This window comes from Musa acuminata, chromosome BXJ1-4 (assembly GCF_036884655.1).
Source record: "Musa acuminata AAA Group cultivar baxijiao chromosome BXJ1-4, Cavendish_Baxijiao_AAA, whole genome shotgun sequence".
NCBI classification, from domain to species: domain Eukaryota; kingdom Viridiplantae; phylum Streptophyta; class Magnoliopsida; order Zingiberales; family Musaceae; genus Musa; species Musa acuminata.
Window position 1 is genome coordinate 10,200,519 of NC_088330.1, and position 24,122 is coordinate 10,224,640.

A 24,122-nucleotide genomic window follows, 5' to 3' on the forward strand; every position below is an offset into this window, starting at 1 on the left:
TTCGTCAAACTTCTACGGTATTAGAATATCATAGCAGATTTAAAGGATTGTCAAATCAAGTCAAAGATTGGTCCGAATGATAACTGATATGAACATTTATCGAATGACTTAATCCAGATGTCCGGTGTGAAGTCAAATCTCGCTAGCCCCGCACTATGACAACCATAATCTCATTTATACATTTACATGAGGAAAAAATCAACATAGAGAATCGTCGAAATAGAAGTGACAACAAACAAATGATCAATAAGCCACCAACTACATCTATTCTCAACAAAAACCCTAACACTCGAAGACTAACCTGAGAAGAACTCAAGAAAAGATCAGCAAAGGGCTTGTGTTAGCACTGTAATGAAAAGTGTAGTATGGAGCACCGATGTAAACAAGGGTAATTTATGATGATTGAACCAATTGGGGAGTAATTGAAAGCTGACAATGTGGACTCCGACCATGAAGGTATAGATTCTGATAAAGATGTTTGACCTATTGTACATACAGTATATGCATTAGTCGACTACTCTAACCCGCAAACTATGAAAGTTGGATGAACTTTGGAATATCAGTATATTACAATTCTGATTGATACTGGCAGCACTAACAATTTTATGGACAGTAAGGTTGCTGACCGATTGGCCTACCATATTGAAGGATATGATAAATTTGAAGTAAAGGTCGTTGATAGACGGATTTTAACTTTGTTGAATCTCGGATTTGGATGATGACATCAATTGGTGAATTAATGATATAATCTACATGTTGAAATAAGTGATGCAGGACTAACTATGATCGTGAAAAAGTCAAAACGATTAAAGAAGAATCGAAGTTAGGTCGGAGTCAATGATTGGGCATCGTGTCAGATGAATCGGGGGATACACTAAAGGATCAGACAATGCAGTGAAAGCTCACCGGAAGTTTGCCAAAAGCTTATCAAAGGTTCACCGGGAGTTCGTCGAAAGCTCGTCGGAGGTTCACTAGAAGATTTCCAAGAGTTCGTCGGAAGTTCACTAAGAGTTCGGTTGAACCATTGACGTGCAAGACAACTTAGATTACAAGTAGAGTAATTGTTTTAACCTTAACTATCATAGTTAAGACTTTGATTTGAGTTAGTTTTGGGAGAAATCATACTAACTCAAATAGAGGCCAACTAGGCCCAATTGAATGGCTCATTCAGTCACTTGAAGCCACGTTAGGTGGTGGCACCGTCGGAGCTGGTAGTGGAACCGCTTGAGACTCAGCCTCCCAAGTGGTCTGGATGGTGGTACCGTGGGCAGTTATTGTTGTCAGGCGATGGTATCGCCAGAGCCCGATCTCCGAGGCTCTGTCAGGCTGTAATACCACCCAGTGTTAGTCTGCATGTAGTAATACTGCCAGTACCTCGAAAATCAAGGATTAGACACTTTTTAACTTTATTTTTGAAGCCAATAGAGTCATTTGTTCTCATCTTCCTTTAGCTTTAGCATTGTGAACAATCTAAAAAATCTGCAAGACTTGTAAAAAGTTATGTCCTAAATATGTAAAAAAAATAAAGTATTGTAAAATGATGGTTGGTCTTCGACCGGTGATTGACACTAGTGGCCTCAACAAAGAAGAAATTGAGAGTAGACATACGTCAATGGAACCATTATCAAATTAATGTATACTTTCTTCATTACTCATTATTATTATTTTGTGTCTTAATTGCTTATCACTCTTATAGTAAGTCAAGCACAGTTGGGTATAGGAACATTCGGTGGACAACCTGTACTGGAAGTTTGCTTCCTTTCCCTGTGAACAAAGTTCTGAATTTAGCAAAGCAGATATCGAAAACGAAAGATAAGTTTTAGCAAAAGAGAGCTGTATTTGTTTGAGTTGCAGTGCCAGATAAACTGGTGCGAGGAAGCTAGGTATTTTGTTCACTAGTTTAGAGAAGGAGATCTATTGGATATGTTTGATGTGCATGATAGGTATACTGGAGGAGGAACTTTGTGAATTTGTTCAGTTAAAATCATCAAACAAGAGGATGTCTTATAAAAAGTAAATCAAAGAAGGAAGGCTATCTATCTTATTCTAATGGTAGCATGAAGCATCATGACTGGTGTCATAGTTATAGATTAGATGAGTTCATACTATGCTTACGTAGTACAATGTTTGAAGGTCCACGGCAATTATTTCATCGCTAACGATAGAGAAGTCGCCGCAGTTAAAGCAAGGCAAAAAGGACGAGGGGAAGGGACGATAGAGAAGAGCGCGGCTGTAGCGTCGATGGCGAGCTGCTCCGACTATGATGAGGTTGACGGAGCGACTGCGAGCCCGCGCCAATAATCCTCCCTCTGCCTCCAAAGCCGCCTTTCTTCGAGTACCTACTCGATTTCACAGTATCGAACTGCATGTTTTCCCTTCCGGAATCACCATCACCAGACAGCCTCACAGTCGCATTCAGGCCTGCAAATAAGTCACGGTATGAAGAACCTAGGTTGCGCGGGTAAGAGGGATTCTAACACATGCTTACCTTGAACTGGTTGGTGTCGGAGGAGTTGTGGCGGCTGCTGAACTCGGTCCTCTGCAGCATGGCTGGCACTGGTGGCTAAGCTCCACTTGGCTCGGAGGAAACAAAGGAGGAGAAAATATAAGAGGAGATTAGGCTTCATCACGGTAGTTGATCAGACGGAAACGATCATGTGGGAAGATGAAGGGGAAGCTGAGGGGAATTTAAGGACTAACCTCTGAGAACCAAGTTAGGTGCTCGCAGGCTGCTTGCCAACCCAATCCGAGGACCAGCACTCGCAAAAGAAGGGAATTGGGTTCATTGCGTCAGACCAAGCATGTAGATGGCATGGCCCTCATGGCGTAAAAAAAGGGCTCGGTATAAAGTGGGGGGCAAACAATGCACAAGCTAAACATTTTGATTTATGCCTGCTTCATTCATAGTAAGAAAGAACGTACCAATCTTGTAATGGATATTCTAAAACTCGTTCACAAGCAACAGCGTCAGAATTGCTCTCTTTCCCTGGGAGTCAAAAAAAGAGTCGGTGAAGCATAACTCTGAAAACAGAAATAAGTTGGTGGGCAGCTCAATTGCGTCAACAGAAAGGAAAGAACACCGGAAAATGAAAGCCTGTCGCTGGTCCTTCTGCATGTCGGTGGACAGTCAATCGGCCATCATGGTTAGAATTCTTCACATGGGTGCCACGTTGTAGACTTGATTTGTGTTGATTCGAGCGGTTGGTGCAATCACATAACACTATACTTGATTTGTATGTCTCGACTTCCTCGGATCGATACTTATCTGGACACATGCATCAAAGTATCCTTTTTATTCTCTGTTTAATATAACCCCTTACAATCAACATAATGCAAAACATTCATCATCATAGTGGTCCTTGTGACTCGGACAAAACCAACAAACCTTACTGCCGAAATTTGCCTAAAGGTTCCTTGGAATTGTTCGCTCACACCGAAAGGTATGGCATTGCTCTTACATCTTAGCTGCAATAGTAGGTACTGGTTCATAGCCACACGCTGCATGAAAAGTAGGTTCCACCATGTGATGGATGACTACAGGATAAAACAAGTTAATGGAAAGAAATTTCATTACTATAAGGAAGAGCTACGTATTATTAAGCATAAATTTATCATCGCATTAGAAAAAATGATCTTTTGAGAACAGATCCAGCTATTAGAAAATGATGATAACAGAAACAATTCAGTAAGATTGTATGATCTGTCCAAAGTAATGACTAGTTATCAGGTAAGAGTTATCAAAATCCAGGTCAGGGTAAGTAAGCTAATAATAGTACTTTAATGCTAAGGTTGATGATTAAAGGCTCTTGGTACCATCTAAAACATAAGCTCCTCACAAAGAATCAGGCATTTGATTACAACTACTAAGAAAACACTAAAGAAGCAATGACTAATTGTGGATATTAGAAAGGAAGTTATGTCAAGCATAGATTTCCTCACCAAGTCATCATTGTCTGGCTTGTACCGGTCTGAGCGAGGACCATGCTGCATCTGACTGCTATGTACCAGTTATTCTCAATTATCTCCCAAGCAACCAGTATACAGTTATCCTTGATCTCGAGATGCCATAGCACAAATTAAATCCTCCGCAAGGTGACAGATAAAAGATAATTGACAGAACAACAATGTTTATCTGATCGTAATGCAGGTTATATAGAGCAAACAAGAAATCAGGACTGATGATGAGCAAAGAAATCACAGGCAAATTTCCTTCTGGTAGTTTCCCTGAAATTAATACTGCAGACTTGTAGGAAAAGCACCAATGCCAAAAAGAACTAATGCACCTTATCCATGCTTTAAAAAGTTGTGATCACCATTCTGCTGTCAAATGCAAAGATCTTTAGTAACTAAATTTGGAATCAACAGTACAACCAATTTGTCAGCAGCACATGTAAGATAGGATGTCCACATCCAGCTTCCCTTGGCTGGCAAGTGGAGAGAGTATCTTTGCCAGTTCCCCAACAACACGTTCCATATAAAGCATGTATAACCCATTCCTAGACTCCATGAGTTCTGAAGCCTTGCGCGCTTGTATAACCGATCTCACCCACTCTTCGAGAAGCCCTGCATAACATAATCATCATGACTTTTAAAATATGAAGTACAAACTACACGGACCATTTTTAGCTCAAAAAAGGATATTATTAACCAACCACAATTAAAGGCACTTAACAACTAAGGATGTTCTCATGATAGTCATAAAACACGACAGAATGAGTGGAACAATTATTATACTGGTCTTGCTCAACATATAAGGTGTGCATTCTAGTGCATCCTAGATCCTGATCCACCTGGCAACTAAATTACTAAGCAATACTCACACTTAGAGAATAGAGTGGCCTTCTTCCCAAGCAAAACATGTATCATCTTCTTGACCAATTTTGAATATCAAATATTTAAAAAGGACAGAAAAATGAATGCATATCGAATGGGACTAGTGGGCGCAATTAATGATATAAATATTGTGACCAAAATGGTGCAAGATATAATACAGATTTAGAATTAGCGTAATATGAACCAAGCACAATATGAGATAAGAATTTGCATAAGCAATCGTATGAAAGAGAGAGACAAACCCAGAGCATAAGGTCCTCAACAAAAATTTGCATAAGCAATTTCTGCTGGAAAAGAAAATTACAAGCTTACTGAATGTCTTATTTGATATTCCACATGTAGTACCAAAATATTTAGACAAAGTAATTGATCTAAAAAAATTATACTAGAAAAATGATGTCATGTGTGTCTAATCAGCCAATATTTTATCTAAATCACCTACTTGCGTCAAAATCTTCAATGCTTATCCAGCTTCTGACATAATCTGATATCAGAAACTCCATAAGTTCAATCCTGATGTTGTGAGAAAAAAACATGTTAGAAATATTATCGCCCAAATCTCAAAGCACAATGGAGAGATACGTAGGAGAGATGCACATATGTATTCCAGTCATTTGAAACCTCAAGATTTTCAAACAGAAATGATACATATCTCAAAAAAAATAGAAAACAGGCGAAGCCAGTGTAGCATACAAGAACATTCAATTGTTTGTGACCTGTAATACTTTCAAAAATGCGCACCCAAAAGTGAAACAAGTATGATTTCACCATAACTGAATGATCATAAATGGTAAAAGAAAGAGGACATTATACTCAATGGAAGATGAAAAGCTATTGAAAGTGCCGTCTTTCATCTAATATCTTGTAAAGTTGCATTAAGAATCACTAGGTTAAAACATACATCATAAACATGTTTCCATGAAGGCAAGGAAATGAATCATCAAACGGATCCATGAGAAGTAAGCTATCAATCACTACTGAAGTCTTCTGGGAGACTGAAAGGAGAATTCTTTGACCAACAAATGGCTCATTTCCTAGCTTGCGAATTAGGTGTTGAACACAAAATTGAGGATCTGAATCAGAATTCACTGAGCCTGATACTGCAGAAAAGAAAAGGAAATTATGAAATTAACCAAGAACAAGGAAAAACTAACAAAGCCAAAGGCAATGTAAATGGTTACATATTTAAGGCAAAAGGCCAGACAATCTTGAGGTCCAAATGAGTTGATATATGCTGAGATTATCTACATATTTCTAATCAAGAGATAAACAAGGAAAAATATAGAAGTACTTTAGCATACATGAGATTAACTCATCCCAAAATGTAGAAGTAATGCCACAAATGATCCCTCCAGCATAACCATATAGTCAAAATGGTCCTCTGTAAAATTTTTGATAAACCTGAACATTATGTTTTGTGCCACCATTAGTCCCTCTCCTATTAGGGTTGTTGATGTGGCTAACAATTCAGTTTGTGGCATTAAAAAATCATTATCACTTTGCTTTTGCCTTAACAACAATGAGGAAATGCCGTATTTGCCATGTCAATCATCATCTAAAATATTCAGCCTCCTATCAACTCCCCAATCCCCAACACCTCTTCCTCTTCCTATTCCTCTTCCTCCTCCTACTCAGCCTCCAACTCCTAAACTCCCCAAAGTGGAGGCAAAGGACACAAATTGTTAGGTAGTGCAGGAAGAGGAAGAAAGGTTTGAAGTTTTTAATTTATAATGTAATCTTTACTTAAATATCATATTCTTATGTTAAATTTTTAATATGAATAGCATGAGTAAAGATGATATTATTCTAAAAACTAATGTAATCACTACTAAGCATTCATCAGAACTCTGTGAAAAAATAAGCAAAAGGTGGCTAGGATTTCCAAGTTATAGGAGTTAAACTTGAGCTGTGAGAATATCAAGGAAAAAATATAAAATAATGTAACATTATAGACATTAATGTTTCATTTACAAAAGACCAAAACCGAAAAGAACAAATATCATAATCAGATGCTACAAAGAAAGAAAAAATACCATCATTTTCAGGGATGGCACACATTCTTCTGATTAGACGCATAATCAACCCATTGACAATATCTTCAATGAGCTCGATATCCTTTTGTGATGATAGTAAATTCTTTAATGAGGCTTCAAAGAAAGATCATTGAGCAATTGCCAACACCATTAAACACTTCTTGCAAACAATTAATAGAGACAAAAAAACAATGTCATGCAAAGGATTACAAGTATTGGCAGGATAAGTGTCTGCCTGTACAAGCTAGCACATGCAATCAATGGTCACCTTCATATTTATAAACAGAGAGCAGAGAAAAAGAAAGAGAACCCTAATTTCAGTAGGTTAGATAGTTACATAATCAAAATCAATCTCATAAAAATAAAATAGTTATGGACAATCAAGTTCCCTGAGCATTGTTTAGATAATCTTGCGACTTACATGACATAAAAAATTATAGTTTTCCTTATCTCACTTTGGTTTTAAAAAGTAATAGAAGATTTAATAATATTATTTAATTCATTCTTAATTTCTTGCCTGATGGCAAGTAGATCAACAGTATCATTATGAAACGTCTTTTTCTAGTTTTCTTTTCTTTGTAATGTTGTATTTATAACAACACAAAATTAATAAACAACAAGTACATGTTCCTTGTGCAAAATTTCTTAAACCTCCATTTTATTTAGAATATTCCTAGTTCATGTATGCTTATAGGGAGAGAACGGAAAGGTGATTTCACTATATTTTTGACTGGGAACAGGACCTAATGGTGGACACTACAGATTTATATTTGTGCATGCATCCTTTTCATTGTCACAGCATATAAATGTAACAGATTGACACAGGTACAATATCTGAAATGGAATGCATAATACTCATGCACCACAGGTTGTATGACAGCATCAGAAGTTTAGTGCCATCAGTGGCTAGACAGTAGTATCCGAGTATTGGTGGAAACGAAAGTCATTCCTAGAAGGTGAGCATGACATTACATGCATAAAAAATAAGAATAATACTTGAGAAGATTTGTACCCAAATGTCATCTATCATAGGGTTGTGATTGCAGAGATGAGTTATAAACATCAAAAGAACGGGTGTCAAATACAAAACAAAAGAGGTTTAGTAGTAGTTCTCACCTAAAATGAAATCTATAGCTTGATGAGAAAAAGTAGCAAAAGAAGGGCCAATTTCCCCCTACACAGACGATGAGGAACTTAAAACAACTGAAATACAAAAGGCAAGGAATAATAATGTAACTAAATAAGTATATCCAAGTAGAATCATCTTGCTTTCACTAGGATATTATCTGTAAACTCCACCAAGAAATCTACTGATGTACCCAGCTGCTCTATCTCATTTTCACTGCCAAATGCTGCATTTAGAAAGAGCAACATAGAATTATGAGGGTAACTCTTGAGGAAAATAAAGTGCTATTAGTAAACAAATCCTTGCGATTTGGTACTGTTCATATCCTTGAACTTTCATCCTACACAAATTCAGAGCAACAATGGAAGTACAGATAATATGCAGATTTTACAGAAATAAACAACTGCTTATCTTGTAAACTACCAAACTGGTCATAATGAAGAAAATGTCTACTACAGTCAGGTAGATCTTTGGAGGTTCCATTGAAGCTACATTGTGTTCTTACACCACTAACATTCAAATGAGCCACCAAATACCACCTACATAGGAAATGCTTTTGATTCAGAGGTCGGTCCACTTTCTTCCTCCTTTCCTTCCAGCGAACTGTCACATGGGCAAGATTTCAGCCTCAAACATTTCCATTTCCACTCACGGACCAGAAAGAAACTGAAAGCAGAATCAATCAACTCCATTAAAATTTCACAGGAAAGCATCGTTTACCCAGCCTCAGGAATCTCCTCCTCAGGACCTCATCGATCCAATGTCCTCCATCACCGCGTCCCGAACCATCTCCTCCCAACTCACCGATCCCATCAAAGAAATGGCACCGGCATGATGCAATTGGTAGATCGGCTTCACACGTTCTCCCATCTTACACATCCAGACTTCTTTTACAGACAACTCATCCAAGAAACCAGAAACAAAGAGATCATCAGAGGGAAGCGGTAAAGTGAGGATACCCTCAAGTTGCTTGAGCTCTTCCCGGAGCCTAAGGATCTCGAGCTTCCTGTCCTTGGCCTGAAGCAATCGTGGGGTGGTATAGCCGAAGATTAGTTTAGGGTTCCAGATCGCCTCTCTTTAAGAGAAGGAGGGTGGGAGAACGGATTCATACCTTCCGCTTCCAGCGCTGGGCGTCGGAGGAGAAGGAGGGAGAAGGACGGTGAATCTTGTTGAAGCGGATGAGAGAGAGGGCAAGGGCAATCTTAAAGGAAGGGGAGTCGCAGCGAACGCTCGGAGTCGGAGGCATGGCGAGAAGAAGGCGGAGGTAGTGACGGTAGAACAGAGTGCGAGAACTATCAAGAAGAGGAACGTGGGGAAGGCGCCCGCTTCCTTTTATATGGCAATCGAAGGGTCAGGAAGCCTTCTAATGGGGATCCGCTCCTGATCCAACGGTCCACAGTGCAAGACCTGCGCATCGATGGATGACGTTCATCCTCTCATAAGCCAAAGGTCGCGACTTGTGACACGAAACCAAATGAAAACATACTGTAAACGAGTAAGTGTCATCAATAATAAAATCTTAAATTTCAATTATATGAATCTTTTACCGTTCTTAAAATTTATAATATATATTTAATTACATTCAAAATATTTAAATTTTTATTTACAATTTATATTAAGATATCTTCTCTTTTTGTTTTTTGTACTATTTCCTTTTTTTTTCTTTATTCATGAAAAAAATACTTTTATTATCTTTCTTAAAAATATCACGACAATACAAGTTTTTCATCTCAATATGCTCATCATTGATCTCCCGACTGTCAAATAGTTAGCCCAACAGTCGGAAGTGCTATTACAAGTGATACTCTCACAACTTAAAACAAAATTACACATCATTTGTCCTTTACTAAAGATTTAACATAATCCAGCAACAATGCACAAGTCAGGCTTAATTTTGCTGCTCACAAATCCCCTTAGAACAATTGTATTATATGTTCCTCATCTCATACAAAAGAACATGGAACAGAATTAAAAGTGGGAAAGGGAAAAGAAAGGTACCAAACAACTTATTCTATTAGAGGTACAGAATGTGAAAGAAAATAACCTTAGCAGAAGCCATTATGACATCCTCAATTTACCAGCTTCTCACAGGCCTTGATTTCTGCTGCTTGTGTTCCCAACACTGCCTCACCATTTGGACCTGATTTGATAACTCTCATCGCAGCATCAAATACTGCTGACTGGAAACTGGCTTCCTCTACCTTCTTGAGGATTTCCTCCACCACCTTGAAATCAACACCGCCGATGAGAACCAGTTTGCCAACCACTTCACCGAAGTAAGTCGGTGCTTTAGGCAAATCGATGCTGATGTCATCCAGCATGGCCCCATAAAGCAAACAACCTGTCCCCAAATCCCTTGGAGTGAAAACCTTCTTGACCAGCAAATACTCCAAAAGATTCACTAGAGGTTCCAGGCATGAGACACCCTTGTCGAGAGCTATATTGATGGCTTCCTTGACCACCTCAGGATGATACTCAGGGCTCTTCAGTTCTTCTACACATTGAAGTGCTTCATCTAGAATGCGGATGTGAAAATACTCCTCCAGAAGAGCGACAGTCTTCTTGTGTAGCTCATTAGGATTAAATTTGGGTTTTGCCACTAACTTCTCTGGAATTGCTGGTGGTGGCATTTGAGCAGCAGGCCTCAGGGGCACGAGGTTTTGAGATGGGGAGTCTCCCATGCCTGTAGCAAGAGTTGAACGAGATGGCGGACCACTGCCTTGCAGCAATGCACTAGTTCTGCCAGCAATAAGGCTACCACTACCTTGAGGTAAAAGCTTTGGATTAATGGCTGGTGACTTGGCAACCAAAGAACTATGAGCACGATTAGCTTCACCCCTGGGCATAGATTTGCTCCGTGGAACTTCCCAGAAGTCTCCATCTAATCCCGACATTCCAGGCATTTTCCTTGCCCCGGGCATTCCAGGCATCATACCACCAGTTCCAGGCCTGTTGTTAGGAAATCCAGTAGGGCTAAGTCCCCCTAAAGAACCACCATCACGGCTATTTCTCATGCTTGCAGTTGCACCAGGGCGCAGCCCAAGATTCTTTTCTGCCTCGCTATGGATTTCACTAATGGTTTTGGCTTTTACCTGCCAAAGAAGAAAACCATCAATTCTTGAGAAAATTATATCAAGTTTTCTCAGTTTCTTTAGCAGAACTCAGTCTAGTTAATCTATCAACTTAATTTAAATTTCAAAAGAATAAAGTCTGAAATCCATGATCGGAACCAGGTTAAAGCTTACTTCTTCACGACGAGGCACCCAGTTGTTTGAACGCAGGTCAAGCACATTACGAACCATAAATCTTAGACGTGGTGCAAGTTGAGGATTGGTAGTTAGTTCCTTCAGCCGGCTAAAATAGACATCATTAAAACGACGAGACTTGGGGCTCTCATCCAACTGCTTTCCTATGGTGTTGAATAATTGGCAGATGGCCTCAACATTTTCCTCAGCAGGACAAGTTTTGCCATCATGCCCCAACAACTTCTGCTCAGAGCAATTATGTCAGTAAGATTCTTAAAAGAAAATAAACGTATCGAAGAAACCTCTGTTAACAGCAACTATATCAGAAAGTCCCTTAAAAGAGAACATCTCATAAAAGATAGAAGGACTACGATTACCATAAACAATGGTTACCTGAGCGATATGATGAACTATTTTCTCTGGCACCATTTTCTGCTTCAAAAGCTCACCTATGAGGCGAATGTTGCCAAGGGTACGGAGTTTCACCATTCTCTCTTTATCCCTACGTTCCATTTCTTGGTCTGGAGCAGTCAGCTTTCGCACTTCAGCCTCCAGGTTGTCAGCACCTTCAAATGCCTCCTGGCAATTATTCAAGAGCACACGCTTGAAAGTAATCTCCTTCTCGCCTTCTTGTTCAGGGGGAAATACAGGAAGTTTTTCATTGAGATCAGAACACAGTTGAGCATACATGGGACAGAATGTTGGCTCAAAGACAGCTTTGTCGAATATGAGAGTAATGACATCCTGCAGCATTGGTGTATTTTCCAAATTATTTTTTTATAAATTAGAGGTTAACATCTCAAAAAACAATATAGTATAAATCCATGAAAATATCAAAACCTTTAGAATATCAGGCGTTGTGATCCCAGCATCGATTAGTTGGCCTTTGAGAATATCAAATTTTTCTGGCGTCAACTTGTTCAATATACTGCAATGAAAAACATCACCAAAAACTGAGAACATTTTCCAGAGAATCCCAACTGATACACCTTATGTCTTTTTCAAGGAGAATGGATTGATTCCAAGGATCAGGATGAGAACATGTAGTGTAAAACTAGAACCATAAATCCCAAACCAGACTAACCAGTAAGTGGTGTGTAACTACCATAACATGCATGCAGGCTCACTTAACAGCTAGAACAACAGTGGCTATGCAAATTGTTAACTTTTTTTCTGCTAGACTATCAAGAGTCAGTTAATTACCCTTTTACTGTTTTCAGAACTCTATCCTTTTCAGTGAGATTGCCTCTTCGAGCAGACCATGGCACTTCAGCCTTGATTAGAGCAGGAGTAGGTCCTACCTAATATATTGCAGTCAAAGTTAATTAATGTCAAAACACAGCCAAGAAATGATATCTAAATGCAAAGAAAAAGGAAGAATATCTAAACGTCAAAAGAACAACAGGGATAAATGTTCGACAAAGAACCAATCAAAGAATAACTAGAAGGTGACAAAGATGGACATCAATTTTAAGTATGTCAGGTAATAATGAAAGAAAGATCCCTTTGCAAATCAAAGAATACCTAGAAAGATTCTTTATCTCTCCTCCCATCACTAATACAACTCTAAACCTATTTCCAGAATACAGCTCAAGAACAACACGTTTGGAGCAAGTTAATGTTAGTAGAGGACTCTTGGGTCAATCATTTTATCAATGTTAGTAGAGGTCAGCAGATAAGAAGACTGTAAGTGATGTACATTAAAAGTAAGATGAAGGGTACATAAAATATAAGATTAGGGCAAAAATGAGCGGGATCAACTTAACTGCATACACATATATAAGACATGTATTCCATAATCTGTATGTGGGGAATGTGTGGTGCAGAAAATAGCACCTCGACAAGAAGCAAATTTATGATATGTATAAATGTAATAAGCATATTAATTACTGAACAATCTGGAAGTGTGAGCACATAGAAATATAGGTGAAAATATTGGCAACTGTAAAAGATGTAAACAGAAGTAATATGATTCTAACATACTAGAAAAGGGTGTTGATCAATTTGAGGGAATAAAGCCTCCAAACCTAAGAGAAACCCAATAGGATGGAAAGAAGCAATAGGCAAAAATAAAAAACAGTCTATAAGACCAGTCGCAAAGGAAACAAACTTATTCACTCAATAATGAATACTTGTTGCTCTTAGGAGGATCTGAACTATATTTTTGCTACCGGAGCAACACATTCCTAAGATGAGAAAACTGACACTGGCATACAATTTGGAATTGGACCAATCTACTACCAAGGAAAACATAAGTTTCAACTTTCAATTAGGAATTGGACCAAACGCATTGTCATAATAGCATTTGCAATGATATATTTACATTGATAAAGCTGCAGATACTGCAACGCAATAAAATGGAATTCAATAAACTTTTAAAAGTCAAGAAGATGGCATAAAATCTGTATACAGGACATTTGTGAAGGAACACCAAAAAGACCATGGCTTTATATGCTAAGTTGAATGATACAGTCTCATATACAACAAAAAGAAAGAGTATAATCACCAAGATAGTGACAAGACTTACCAAACTTAAGTTAACAAGAAAAGAAGCAGGTGAACAAATGGCTTGAAATACACAAAGAAACTGAAAAATAACACTCCTTAGTTCATCTAATAAGTGACCACCTGGGTTGAAGAAACTTGAGTACTTGAAGGAAACTGGGACCCCTGCTTATTTGACTGCTTTATTTCTTGATAACCTGAGATCGAGATATTTGATTCTTTATTATCATGGATTGAATCCCAAGACCTCTCATTTCCAAATGAGGTAGGTTGTCCTGACCGGCCACGCCAATCACGGCCGTCTGGTTCAAAATAACGACTCTGTGACTGACTTGCCAACTGAAAAACACACACAAACATCAGATGGTAATTCCAGAAAACTTGAATCAATTAACGCATATAGACAACTGAACCATGAAAAAAGAGTAACAAGAAAAAAAGAAGCCTGACCAAACTACTATGCAATTTAAGCTTGTGACACTTAGCAATAAATTAAGACCAGACTTAGCCCATAATCCCAGTGGTGGAACAAGAACTTTGCATGGAAATTTAATTTCACTTCTTCCCCTCTAACTCTTTGATGTAGATCTTAACTGGTCTCCCTGTATACTGTTTATATAAGACACACAATGAGAAAATAAACAACAGAGGAAGAGGAGACGTTCTCTCTCAATTACCAACAAGAACGACAAAATTTTCTTGGTATTCTTTATATGGGATCTTATGTTCATGACACAAATGGAGGAAAGTATACCATATATTGGGATAGCAAATTTGGGGAAGCCCCACATATTGGAGAATTCAGGTAATTTGGAAAGGTTGGGGATTGTGGGCCCCCAGGCAGTTCCCCTTGGTTCCACCACTGCATACTTCCACATTATAAACTGGAATTTGTGGTTTGGTAAGTGGGGGAAGACCCACATGATTTAGAAAATAGTTCAAGGCACCAACACTTAGTAACCTCTTTCACATGTAGAAGCAGGAGAACATACATTAGAGTCACTACGACCCCAAGTTTGATCTTCAGGAAATAATTCAGCCTCAATCTCCTGTTTAATTTTCACAATGTCTTCTGGTGTCTGAACAGCCTGCCAAGAAAAAAAAAAAAGTAGATCAACAGTTATGGAGGATCTGATTACAAAGTTTAATAGATTAAACAAGTATATCTACCGAATTACCAATCACTGATATAGTTTTTAAGAATCTGTAGTGATGATAAATATATCACTTCAATTTCCACAAGCAAAAGAAATAAAAGGGGTCACCTAGCACCTCTTTACCAGAATAAAATAGCATTTACTAATATCTTGAGAATACAAAATATGTCAGATAGGGGAACATTTACTTACAATGTAACAAATTCATAAAAAGTTGATGAACCCATACAAGACTCCCACCAATGGAGGTCGAGATAAAGTCAAATTTAAGCACCGGACAATTTTTGTGACTTGAACCTTGGTCACTTACATTGTAAAGAGCAATCTTACCATTGTACCAAGGCTTGGTATGAAAAAGAATAGGAAAAACTACAAATAAAGAATACTTAAAAGAAGAATTCCACAAAACAATAAGTTGGATCAATTCTCATCAAAGAATGATAAACTAGTGCAGAACACCCACTGAAAACAATTAGATGTGTTAACATCATCATCAGAGTGATAAACTATAGTGTATTACTCATAAAAACAATGACTTCAATCAACTCTCATCGAAGATCGACAAACTTTAGTGTATTAATCAACTAGATTTGGACATGTTTAACAAAAACACACTTGTCTTAACAAAGCTAAAATCTAATAAAATCAAATCAAGATTTAACTAAACCCCGTAAGACACTGATAAGACATCAAAATAATAATCAATCCCACCATATTTAACAGCAACAATAAGAATCATAATGTGATGATAAAATGAATTTTTTCAGCAAATGAAAATTATAACATACCTCACGAACTTGAAGAAGTTGGTCCCTTGTGTAACGGATATGTTCACGACTCTCAAACCTTGAGTCTCCAATCTGACAAAATATTCATACAATGCCTTTCAATACTCAAATTGCTAATCTCACAGGTATTTGAAAGGAAATACATAAAGTAAATATGCATATTCAAAAATTAACATTTACAAAGACTTGAACAAATGGCACAATGAAAACAAGTGCCAAAGTGTATATGACATTGGGAATTAAAATAAACACAGATGTTGGTTGGTATATGGTCAGTCTCGGGCACTCAAGAAACTGGTGATTTCATCTGTCCATAAGCATGTTAAAAGTTTGTTACCAGGAAAATAGAGTGTACAAGATATTAGCCATATCAAGGAAATTTGGACAAGGAGATCGACCAATAAATACCAGCATTAAGACAGCATCAATCAAAAAATGTCGTGAAGAAAACAAATCTGAAGACCATTTTTTCTTGCTTTCAACTACAAATTATGAACTTAGAAGACAAGTTATAATCAGAAACAATCGAGATTCAATCTAATTATGACCACCATCAGCAATGAAACAACGACAATATCAGGACCACATTTTAGAACAAGCAATTTGAAAATCTGTCAGAAATCTAAAGCTAATTTCCAGCATAAAATTAATAAGAAAACACGATTCCAGGACTAGGCAATATTAGATTCCACCAAGACCACGACTCTTCCATCAAGCTCCCTATGCTTTAGGAAAAGGAGAGCAGATCAAACATAAGCGGATCTCAAAAAACAACCAATCAATCGACCAAAAAAATAAAAAAAAATCCATTTTGAACATCGGATCGGACCGTTTAAAGACACAAACTTTGATCAAACAAAGAAAGCAATAGATCGATTCAAAGCGTTTGCACCGACCTTGAAAGGGAGGGCGGTGCCAGCGCCGCCATGGGGACGGAGGGCGGGGAGATCAGAAGCGCCGCCGGCAGAAGCTGCGGAGTCGAACCGGGGGGCAAGGATTCTGCCGCCTCGGTTTCCGCCACCAGGCCTCAAACTGATTTCCGTCCGATCTGACTGCATAACTCGATGGATCCCCCTCACTTTCTCAAGCTCTCTCTGGTCGGTGGTGCGACGACGCCGGATACGCGATCGGCAGCGCGGCAGGAAAAGGAGGAGGAGGGAGAAGGCGATAGAAGAGCCCTTGGCGAAGCCCTCTTCGCTCTTGGGGTAGCGAAGAGAAGGGCGACAGAAAAGGAGGCGAGACGTGGTGGCGGAAGCCCTTATAATGTCCGAAGCTATAAAGCTATGCCCTGGTAATTTCGTAATTAAAGACTCTCCCCAAGGGTGAAGTTTCGGATCGTAAAGGTTCGTAACGTTGTCGTAGTCGTATATTAGGTTTCCCATATCACAATATCTTTTCTCTACCTACCAGTCGTAACTCTAAATTTCTACCAGCTATGCTATTGGGGAAACGAGTGGGATCAAGTAATTTTCGTAGCCCACACAAGAGAGGTAAAAGCTTGAGTGTGAACTGTATGGCTTACAAGTAAAACTGTAGTTTAAACATTGTTGTAATCCTTTTAGGAGATGGTTTGTGTCCAAAATAGACCAAATTAACCTCGTGGTTTCGCAGAATGTCGGATGGGTGCCATTGTCACGTGCTGCGCTCGTGACTCGTTCATAATCATAGAGTTCAAATTATAATCCAATTCAATTAATTCTAATGACCGCATGAGCCGAGCCGAGTCGACTACACACACACACACACACACACACACACACACACACATATATATATGCATATATTGTTTATAAGATTTGATCGCAATACAAAGCAAAAAAAAAAAAAAAACTTCAATATATTTAATGTAATTATTTATTGATTTGGGTTGACTCGGATCGACTCGATTAAATTCCTAAACTCAAACATAACTCTAATCGAAACCCATTAATCTCGCGTCAAAATTAACACCATTAGCCATTGTAGGAAAATCATAGATTTATAATATAGGATTCAATAATTGCAACCAAGTTCAGTTTTAATAGTCATAGTTTTTTTTTCTTATTTTTATAATTTTATTTTGACTTTTATATTGACTCATTAAAAATCTTTGATCATTTAAGACAAGTAGAAGTACTTTTGATTGAAAATTTTTGTTTTGCATATGCAACAATCTATATTGTAATGTATTCAATCAAAGTCAAATGTGAACCCCCAATGTTCATATGTGTACATGTAATCTTTCATTTTAGTCTTATTGGTAGTTTTAAGCTTCTCAGTCCAAATAAATCATTATTCTCCCTCATAACTTTACACCCATGAATAAAAGTTTTGTCATGGTCAGCTGCATTATATTAATAAGCTAAGAACATAGAAAAGTACAAGTTGATTATGACATCAAAATCTTCATTGGTTTTCATTTGCTAAGGTTCTAAAACACATAAGTGTAGGATGATTCATCATGGCAGTCTTTTTCGTCACAAAGTTTAAGCCAAATCATCAATTAGAGTCCTTTTCTAAGTGATCTATCAGTTTTTTTTGTATGCTTTTTTTTTAACCTCTCTCTTGTTGATTCTACTTGAACAAAGTTTATATGATTTAATCATTTTAATATGTAGGGACTTTTATAGTGAATGTGTCACCCACCACCAAATATCTAGTGGAAGAAAGCTAATTTATTTATAATCAATTTCTTCCTTTTTTAGATTTTGTCCTTTAATATTTTATTATTCAATAATGATGTCTATGTCCCAATATATTATATACAAGATATAATTGTGTTTTGGCTAATGTGCCTATGACTAAGCATGAAGATGACAAAGTATGACTTCACCAAGCTAAAAACACACTTCAAATGAAGACACACTATACATCTCCAAAACAAAATGGAATACATTATGCTCCTCCAAAACAAAATGGAATACACAACCAACCAATGGAGACTTCTATTTCATTCTTTAAAGACATGATATACTTTTGATTTCAGAAAAAAAAAAAAATATTAATATTTGAGACCAAGCAGATAAGAGTTATAAAGGAGGGTTTTTTCTGTCTCTCTTTGTTCGAGATTTCTAACATCAGATTCAACAATAATCCTTCAAATGTCTTCCATCCAAACAGCTTCAAGACCCTCCCTGGTAACATGCAGTCATCATCAACATTGCTTGTTCTGATGTTAAAACCATAACCTTTTTTTACTGTTCTAGCTTACACCATCTCTCTTCAGGCTTCTTTCGGTACTAGAATAACATATCTCCTTTTTATTTCCTTCTGACAAGTTCAAACCTGCTATTTATGATCCAGTAGTCTTCATTTCCGTTCCCATTGTAATCATCATAGTTGACTTACGCAAAATTTTATCTTCAAATGCTCCATGCCCTTCACCATCATCCGTAGCACCTGCGTCAACTATGTGATTCTCAATGTTGTCGGTAAGGTCACAAGGATCACCAGCATCTGATTTGATTTTTCGCTTGTTTCCATTATCTTGGACAGACTGTTGAAACACATGATCAGTAAGGCAGAATAAAAATCTAAAACAACATCAAGAGATACATTTCTTTCATAGCAATGCTAAGTGCATGGCATTTAGTATACTATTTTGCATTTACCATGTGAAATATCATAAGCTGCAGAAAAAGATAAACCACAGATAGTGCAAAAATTTGTACCTACACATGTGAAGTCAAAACCCATATATTACATTTCTCTTCCTTCTTGTCGGAGATCATTCATATGGACACATGTATATATACATTGGAATACCCCTATTACAAATTGTGTGCCTAAGATATGGAATCGAGTGTCTGGAGGAGTCGTCCTCATATATATATAGTGTACCTTGGCGTCTATTAGCTTCCAAGTCTCAATGGTCAGTGTTGGAGGTTAATGGATCCTCAAGCATCACTGATTTGATTTAACCACCATCTGAATGAGCATCTTTGATATTATATTACCTTTTGCACTATAATGATAACCTAGAGTTCATTATGTGCACACTGTTTTTCGTGAGATCTTGTTGACATAAGTACTGAATTCATCATTTAGATGATTGCCTATTGTTAATTTGTTGTCATGTTGCAACTATTCCACACATTTGAAAGTGTGGGCCTAAAATCATAAAATTTTTAAAATAGAAATCCATCTCCATATTCCTTCTGCAAAACCTAAATGGTCCCCAACCATGTTACTAGAAGGCATAATAGTGGTCGTCATCTCTTGATGGACTGAGGGTAACCACATCTTTGACACAAATATGACCAAAATGTGTTAGCAGAGACAGATCATTCATATGTAGCCATATTAATGCAGCCCAAAATGCCTAACACTAAATTGTTAGTACTATATCAATCCAGTTTTACACTATTTTACTTTATTAACTGTGATTAAGGTGCATCACTTCTAGAAAGCTATATTGCAAAACCCCTATCATTAGGCATTTAAATCATGATGCGCACTCCAAGAATGATCAACAGATTTCATATCAGAATCAATATCAGCCAAGTATGGTTGGAATTGATAAGGACTGGTTGAAGATTGATGGGTTCAAACTTGGTCGAGAAATTAATCTAATAATAAAAATACAAAAGTCATATAGAATTAATAAAACACTAGTAAAAACATAAAAACCAATGATATTATGCTAAAATGTTATTGCCCTTAACTCTTTCTGAAATTCTCCATTTGCCAGATTTGCTACTTAGTTTTTTTATATCATAGGTGCTAATCCTTGCTTGACCTTGAAAAGGTCTATATTTGGAATGGGTATTAAAACATGAGAGGAACAGAGCAACAAAATGAATTGAAAATATGCAACTAGCATTAAAAGCAAATTAAACCAAGCATTCCAAGAACGAAGATCAGCATTTGTCTTCCGTAACATCAATGAGAGAGCCAATAGAAAACCATTATACGCTCCTACCTCCCAGTGTGTTAAAAGAAAAGGTGGAACGGGTTCGATACAGCTCCTGGTCATGTAGTTTAAAACAGAAAGATTCTAAAGAACAATGTCAGTTATTTCTTGAAATACAACTGGCTATTTGCAATCGCCAGTACATTGAACACACTGAACTGGATGCTGATACAAATAAGAGAAAGTTATTGGTGTATTGATCATATGAGGTCATCTCCATTTTCTTGTTAGAGTGATAAGTTTCATCCGTGCCTGGCTCCACACAATGAAACTTTCATTCGTGATTGTAGGATGTATCTTGTGATCTTAATTAAGTTTGGAAAGTTGTCCAAAGATTTCAACATCCAGAACCTTCGGACAATTATTTTTTGGCTTTTTTCTATACATATAAATAAGTTAATATGCTCTTTCTTTATGTATGCTAGACTGTTCTTATTGTTGCAACTTCGACACTGTGTTGATTACTTTGTTTAATTTAATGAAAAATGTGTGTGTTCTAGACCTGAAGTCTATTACAAAATTATTCGATTAGTGCTGATGCCTCTTTGTCAATGCAGAACGTTCGTTCTAGACATTTGACACTTAAAAGTCTCAACAATTTATGGAGTGGTTGGGACTATAAAGTTGCTTGCAGGTACTTCTTGTTATCAATTACTTAATCCAGGTGTGTTATCAAGTTTAGCAGCAATATCCAATTTCATGTTGCATCAAGGTTTGATATTACCCACATATATCGGAGAAAGTATAAGATAGCAGCTTTTTTAGTGTCCATTAGATTTAAAGGAATAGGGGTTAACGGTGCTCGATATTTTCAGCAAACTATGGGAATCAACAAGTTACAGAATGCGGCAACAAAAAATGATCTTTGAAAGGGAAATAGAATCAAACTATAATGGGAATCAACAATTTGCAGAATGCGGCTATCAAACTATAATGTCAAATGATACGCGCCCATTATTTGAGCGAAATCACATAATAACTAACACAAATACATAGATGGATAAATGGAAGGATTATTCTCACATAATCGAAGAAATACAGAAGTCGAGAGACAAACCCCGGGATGCGCGTTGGAGCCATACTAAGCAAGGGGCTGGTAGTAGCCCCGACGGTAGGGCTCGGGATCGACGGCCACGAGCACGTAGATGGCGTAGATGATCCCCGGGACGTACCCCAAAACCGTCAGCAGCAAACAGATGCAGAATTCCAGCTTCGGATCAAAGAAACAGACAGAGCATCGACATCAGCTGAACAATAAGAAGGGTAAACAGGGAACAAAGCCGAGAGATTGTGATCGGAATTTGTACGCTGCAGCAGCCGTAGTGGAGGAAGACGCCCACGGGAGGCAGCGCGATCGAGACGAGGATCTCGAGGAACAAGCAGCACCGATCCAACGCCATTCCTCCCTCTCTCAATTCTCCTCTTATCGTGGCAATCAAGAACGCGGCGGAAACATGCAACCCGAGCCCCACCCGAACAACCTACCTGTCTGGGTTTAGCTCAGTCCCACCAATTACACCAATAGCAATCGCGGTAGACAAGTAGGTAAAGATATTGCTCAGCTAAAAATAGCGATAGCGTGCACTAGATCCGGATCGTGTGTCGGTAAAGACACGAAGCAGAGAAAGGAGTATCTTCATAGGTTGTCAATGGTGGGCCCCAAATAATAATTTATCTACAAAGAGGTATAATAATAATAATGTGAATATCTGAACTAATCACACTTTTTTTTCAATTGAAATAAATTTGTATATTAATTGACAGACACATATGACTTTCGATTGTATAAATATGCTCCTTTTGCAAGACTGTGTGAATCTTCGATAACTCAAATATATTTTAATAAATTAATATTATAAAAAATTAACATGTTGTAAAATATAATCATGTCGAAACAAAAGAACATAAATTAATATTAAGATTATAAACTCTTAATAGAATAATTTAATTTATGTGGTTAGACATAACTTAACCCAACGAATAATTAATTTTTTAGATTTTTCAGGTCAATTAGGATAGATTTGGAAGGCACCAAAGAAGGATGACTCAGTTGTTGTGTTGATCCTCTGAAATGATAAAATAATAATAAATAAATAAATCCATTAATGATTTGATTAAGCCAACTATTCCATGGTAATTAAACTAATCCCAAGTGTCACACATGTGAGAGGGTGCCAAGTTTGTACTTTAAATATTCTTTTGATCATTCAACCAATGTCACATAGATTAAGGGGCATTGTTATTTCCCATACTATAATCTCCTCACATGGAAAGTTTGAATTGCTATGAATAAGAAAGAATTGGGATATAATAATTTTAATTTTTAGCATATAAAGTGGGTGAAGGCAAAATTATGTCTGTGTATATTATATATATAATTAGGTATAAGTTATATAATGGTGACTAATATTGGATAGATGTTAATATTAAATTTCATGGGGATAAATACATCATTTTTTAAACTGTGAAAAGGATAGATATTTGAAGACCCTAACAAATAAATAATGTATTTATTCTTTGACTAAGAATGGCCATCCTTTGGCTAAGTTGTGCATCCACCACCAAGCATTGGTGATTTCAACATAGCTTTTGATTACTCCATGGCATGTCCCACTCCAAAGCAGACAATTTGATGGGGATCCACAACAATCAAGAAGGAAGAGATAAAAGAAGTACTATTACAAACAAATAAAGACAAACCAAAAGGTGAGGCTAGAAAAAGGATTTATTGCCCATTTGTAATTATTGTAGACAAGTTTTAAGTTGCATATGAGTTAAAGAAAACATGTGTCATGCATTGAAAACATTTAAAAATATATATAAATATTGAATGAAGTAAAAAAAATAAAATAAAAAATGATATTGTAAATTATTTTTTTAAATCAGTTATTTAATATGATTTAATATTTCAAATAATAGATTATTATTATTATTATTATTAAGAAGAGTTCTATATATGTCTATAAAATATAAATAATAAAAAATATCTGAAAGATATTTGATTTAATTAAACAATGGAAAAAAAAGATGCGAGTAGATATAATTTTCAAATATTAAATCCATATCCAATCTTTTTTTCACTTTTATAAATAGTTCAAAATAGTAACAAAGCAACAATAATGTTAAAGGAATTACTCAAATTGTCTCTCTCACACACACACATTTAATAAGCAATCTTTGGATTTTTGCTTTTTTTTAATGTATTTAGTTTAATTATACATAAAACAAATACAATGAGTTGGAGGAGTAATATTTAAAAACCCCTCAACTTCTATAGTATCCAAAGTTTAGAAATAGCATATTTGCCCCTATAAATATAAATATCACATATATGTACCATTAAAGCTAATAATGATTAATGATAATAAATATAACTTATGGATATAAAGTAAAGCATTATAATGGTTAAGAATTAATTATATATTATCCTATATATTTGGACTCTATTATTTATTTATGATTTTATCAATACTAGGACAAATGATGTTATTTATTTTACTTTTATAACTATAAAAATTTTAATATAAAATTTTTAAATATAAAA

At 36.7% G+C, this 24,122-nt stretch overlaps 2 protein-coding genes across 3 annotated transcripts; both read right to left on the reverse strand.

Annotated features, from left to right (window-relative positions):
• Window positions 1-1,961: 1,961 nt before the first annotated feature.
• Window positions 1,962-9,393, reverse strand: LOC135647721 (protein MULTIPOLAR SPINDLE 1-like). Its single transcript, XM_065165718.1, has 14 exons — window positions 9,104-9,393; window positions 8,952-9,009; window positions 8,713-8,862; window positions 8,536-8,595; window positions 8,136-8,218; window positions 7,983-8,040; window positions 6,867-6,980; window positions 5,735-5,933; window positions 5,276-5,346; window positions 3,940-4,563; window positions 3,386-3,534; window positions 2,701-3,265; window positions 2,489-2,573; window positions 1,962-2,421 (listed from the first exon to the last, which is right to left on the reverse strand). The coding sequence occupies exons 1-10, from the start codon at window positions 9,236-9,238 to the stop codon at window positions 4,379-4,381; spliced, it is 1,113 nt and encodes a 370-aa protein (XP_065021790.1). The 5' UTR covers window positions 9,239-9,393; the 3' UTR covers window positions 1,962-2,421; window positions 2,489-2,573; window positions 2,701-3,265; window positions 3,386-3,534; window positions 3,940-4,378.
• A 413-nt stretch (window positions 9,394-9,806) lies between these two features.
• LOC135647737 (eukaryotic translation initiation factor-like) lies at window positions 9,807-16,927 on the reverse strand. 2 transcript variants are annotated; one of them, XM_065165719.1, is made up of 9 exons: window positions 16,584-16,927; window positions 15,688-15,759; window positions 14,735-14,830; window positions 13,866-14,081; window positions 12,441-12,538; window positions 12,078-12,165; window positions 11,631-11,981; window positions 11,238-11,480; window positions 9,807-11,084 (listed from the first exon to the last, which is right to left on the reverse strand). In XM_065165719.1, exons 1-9 carry the CDS (start codon window positions 16,743-16,745, stop codon window positions 10,062-10,064), a joined length of 2,349 nt encoding a protein of 782 aa, XP_065021791.1. In that variant the 5' UTR covers window positions 16,746-16,927; the 3' UTR covers window positions 9,807-10,061. The 2 variants fall into 2 exon arrangements, with proteins under 2 accessions (XP_065021791.1, XP_065021792.1); XM_065165720.1 differs by lacking the exons at window positions 14,735-14,830; window positions 15,688-15,759; window positions 16,584-16,927 and adding an exon at window positions 14,497-14,635.
• Window positions 16,928-24,122: the final 7,195 nt, after the last annotated feature.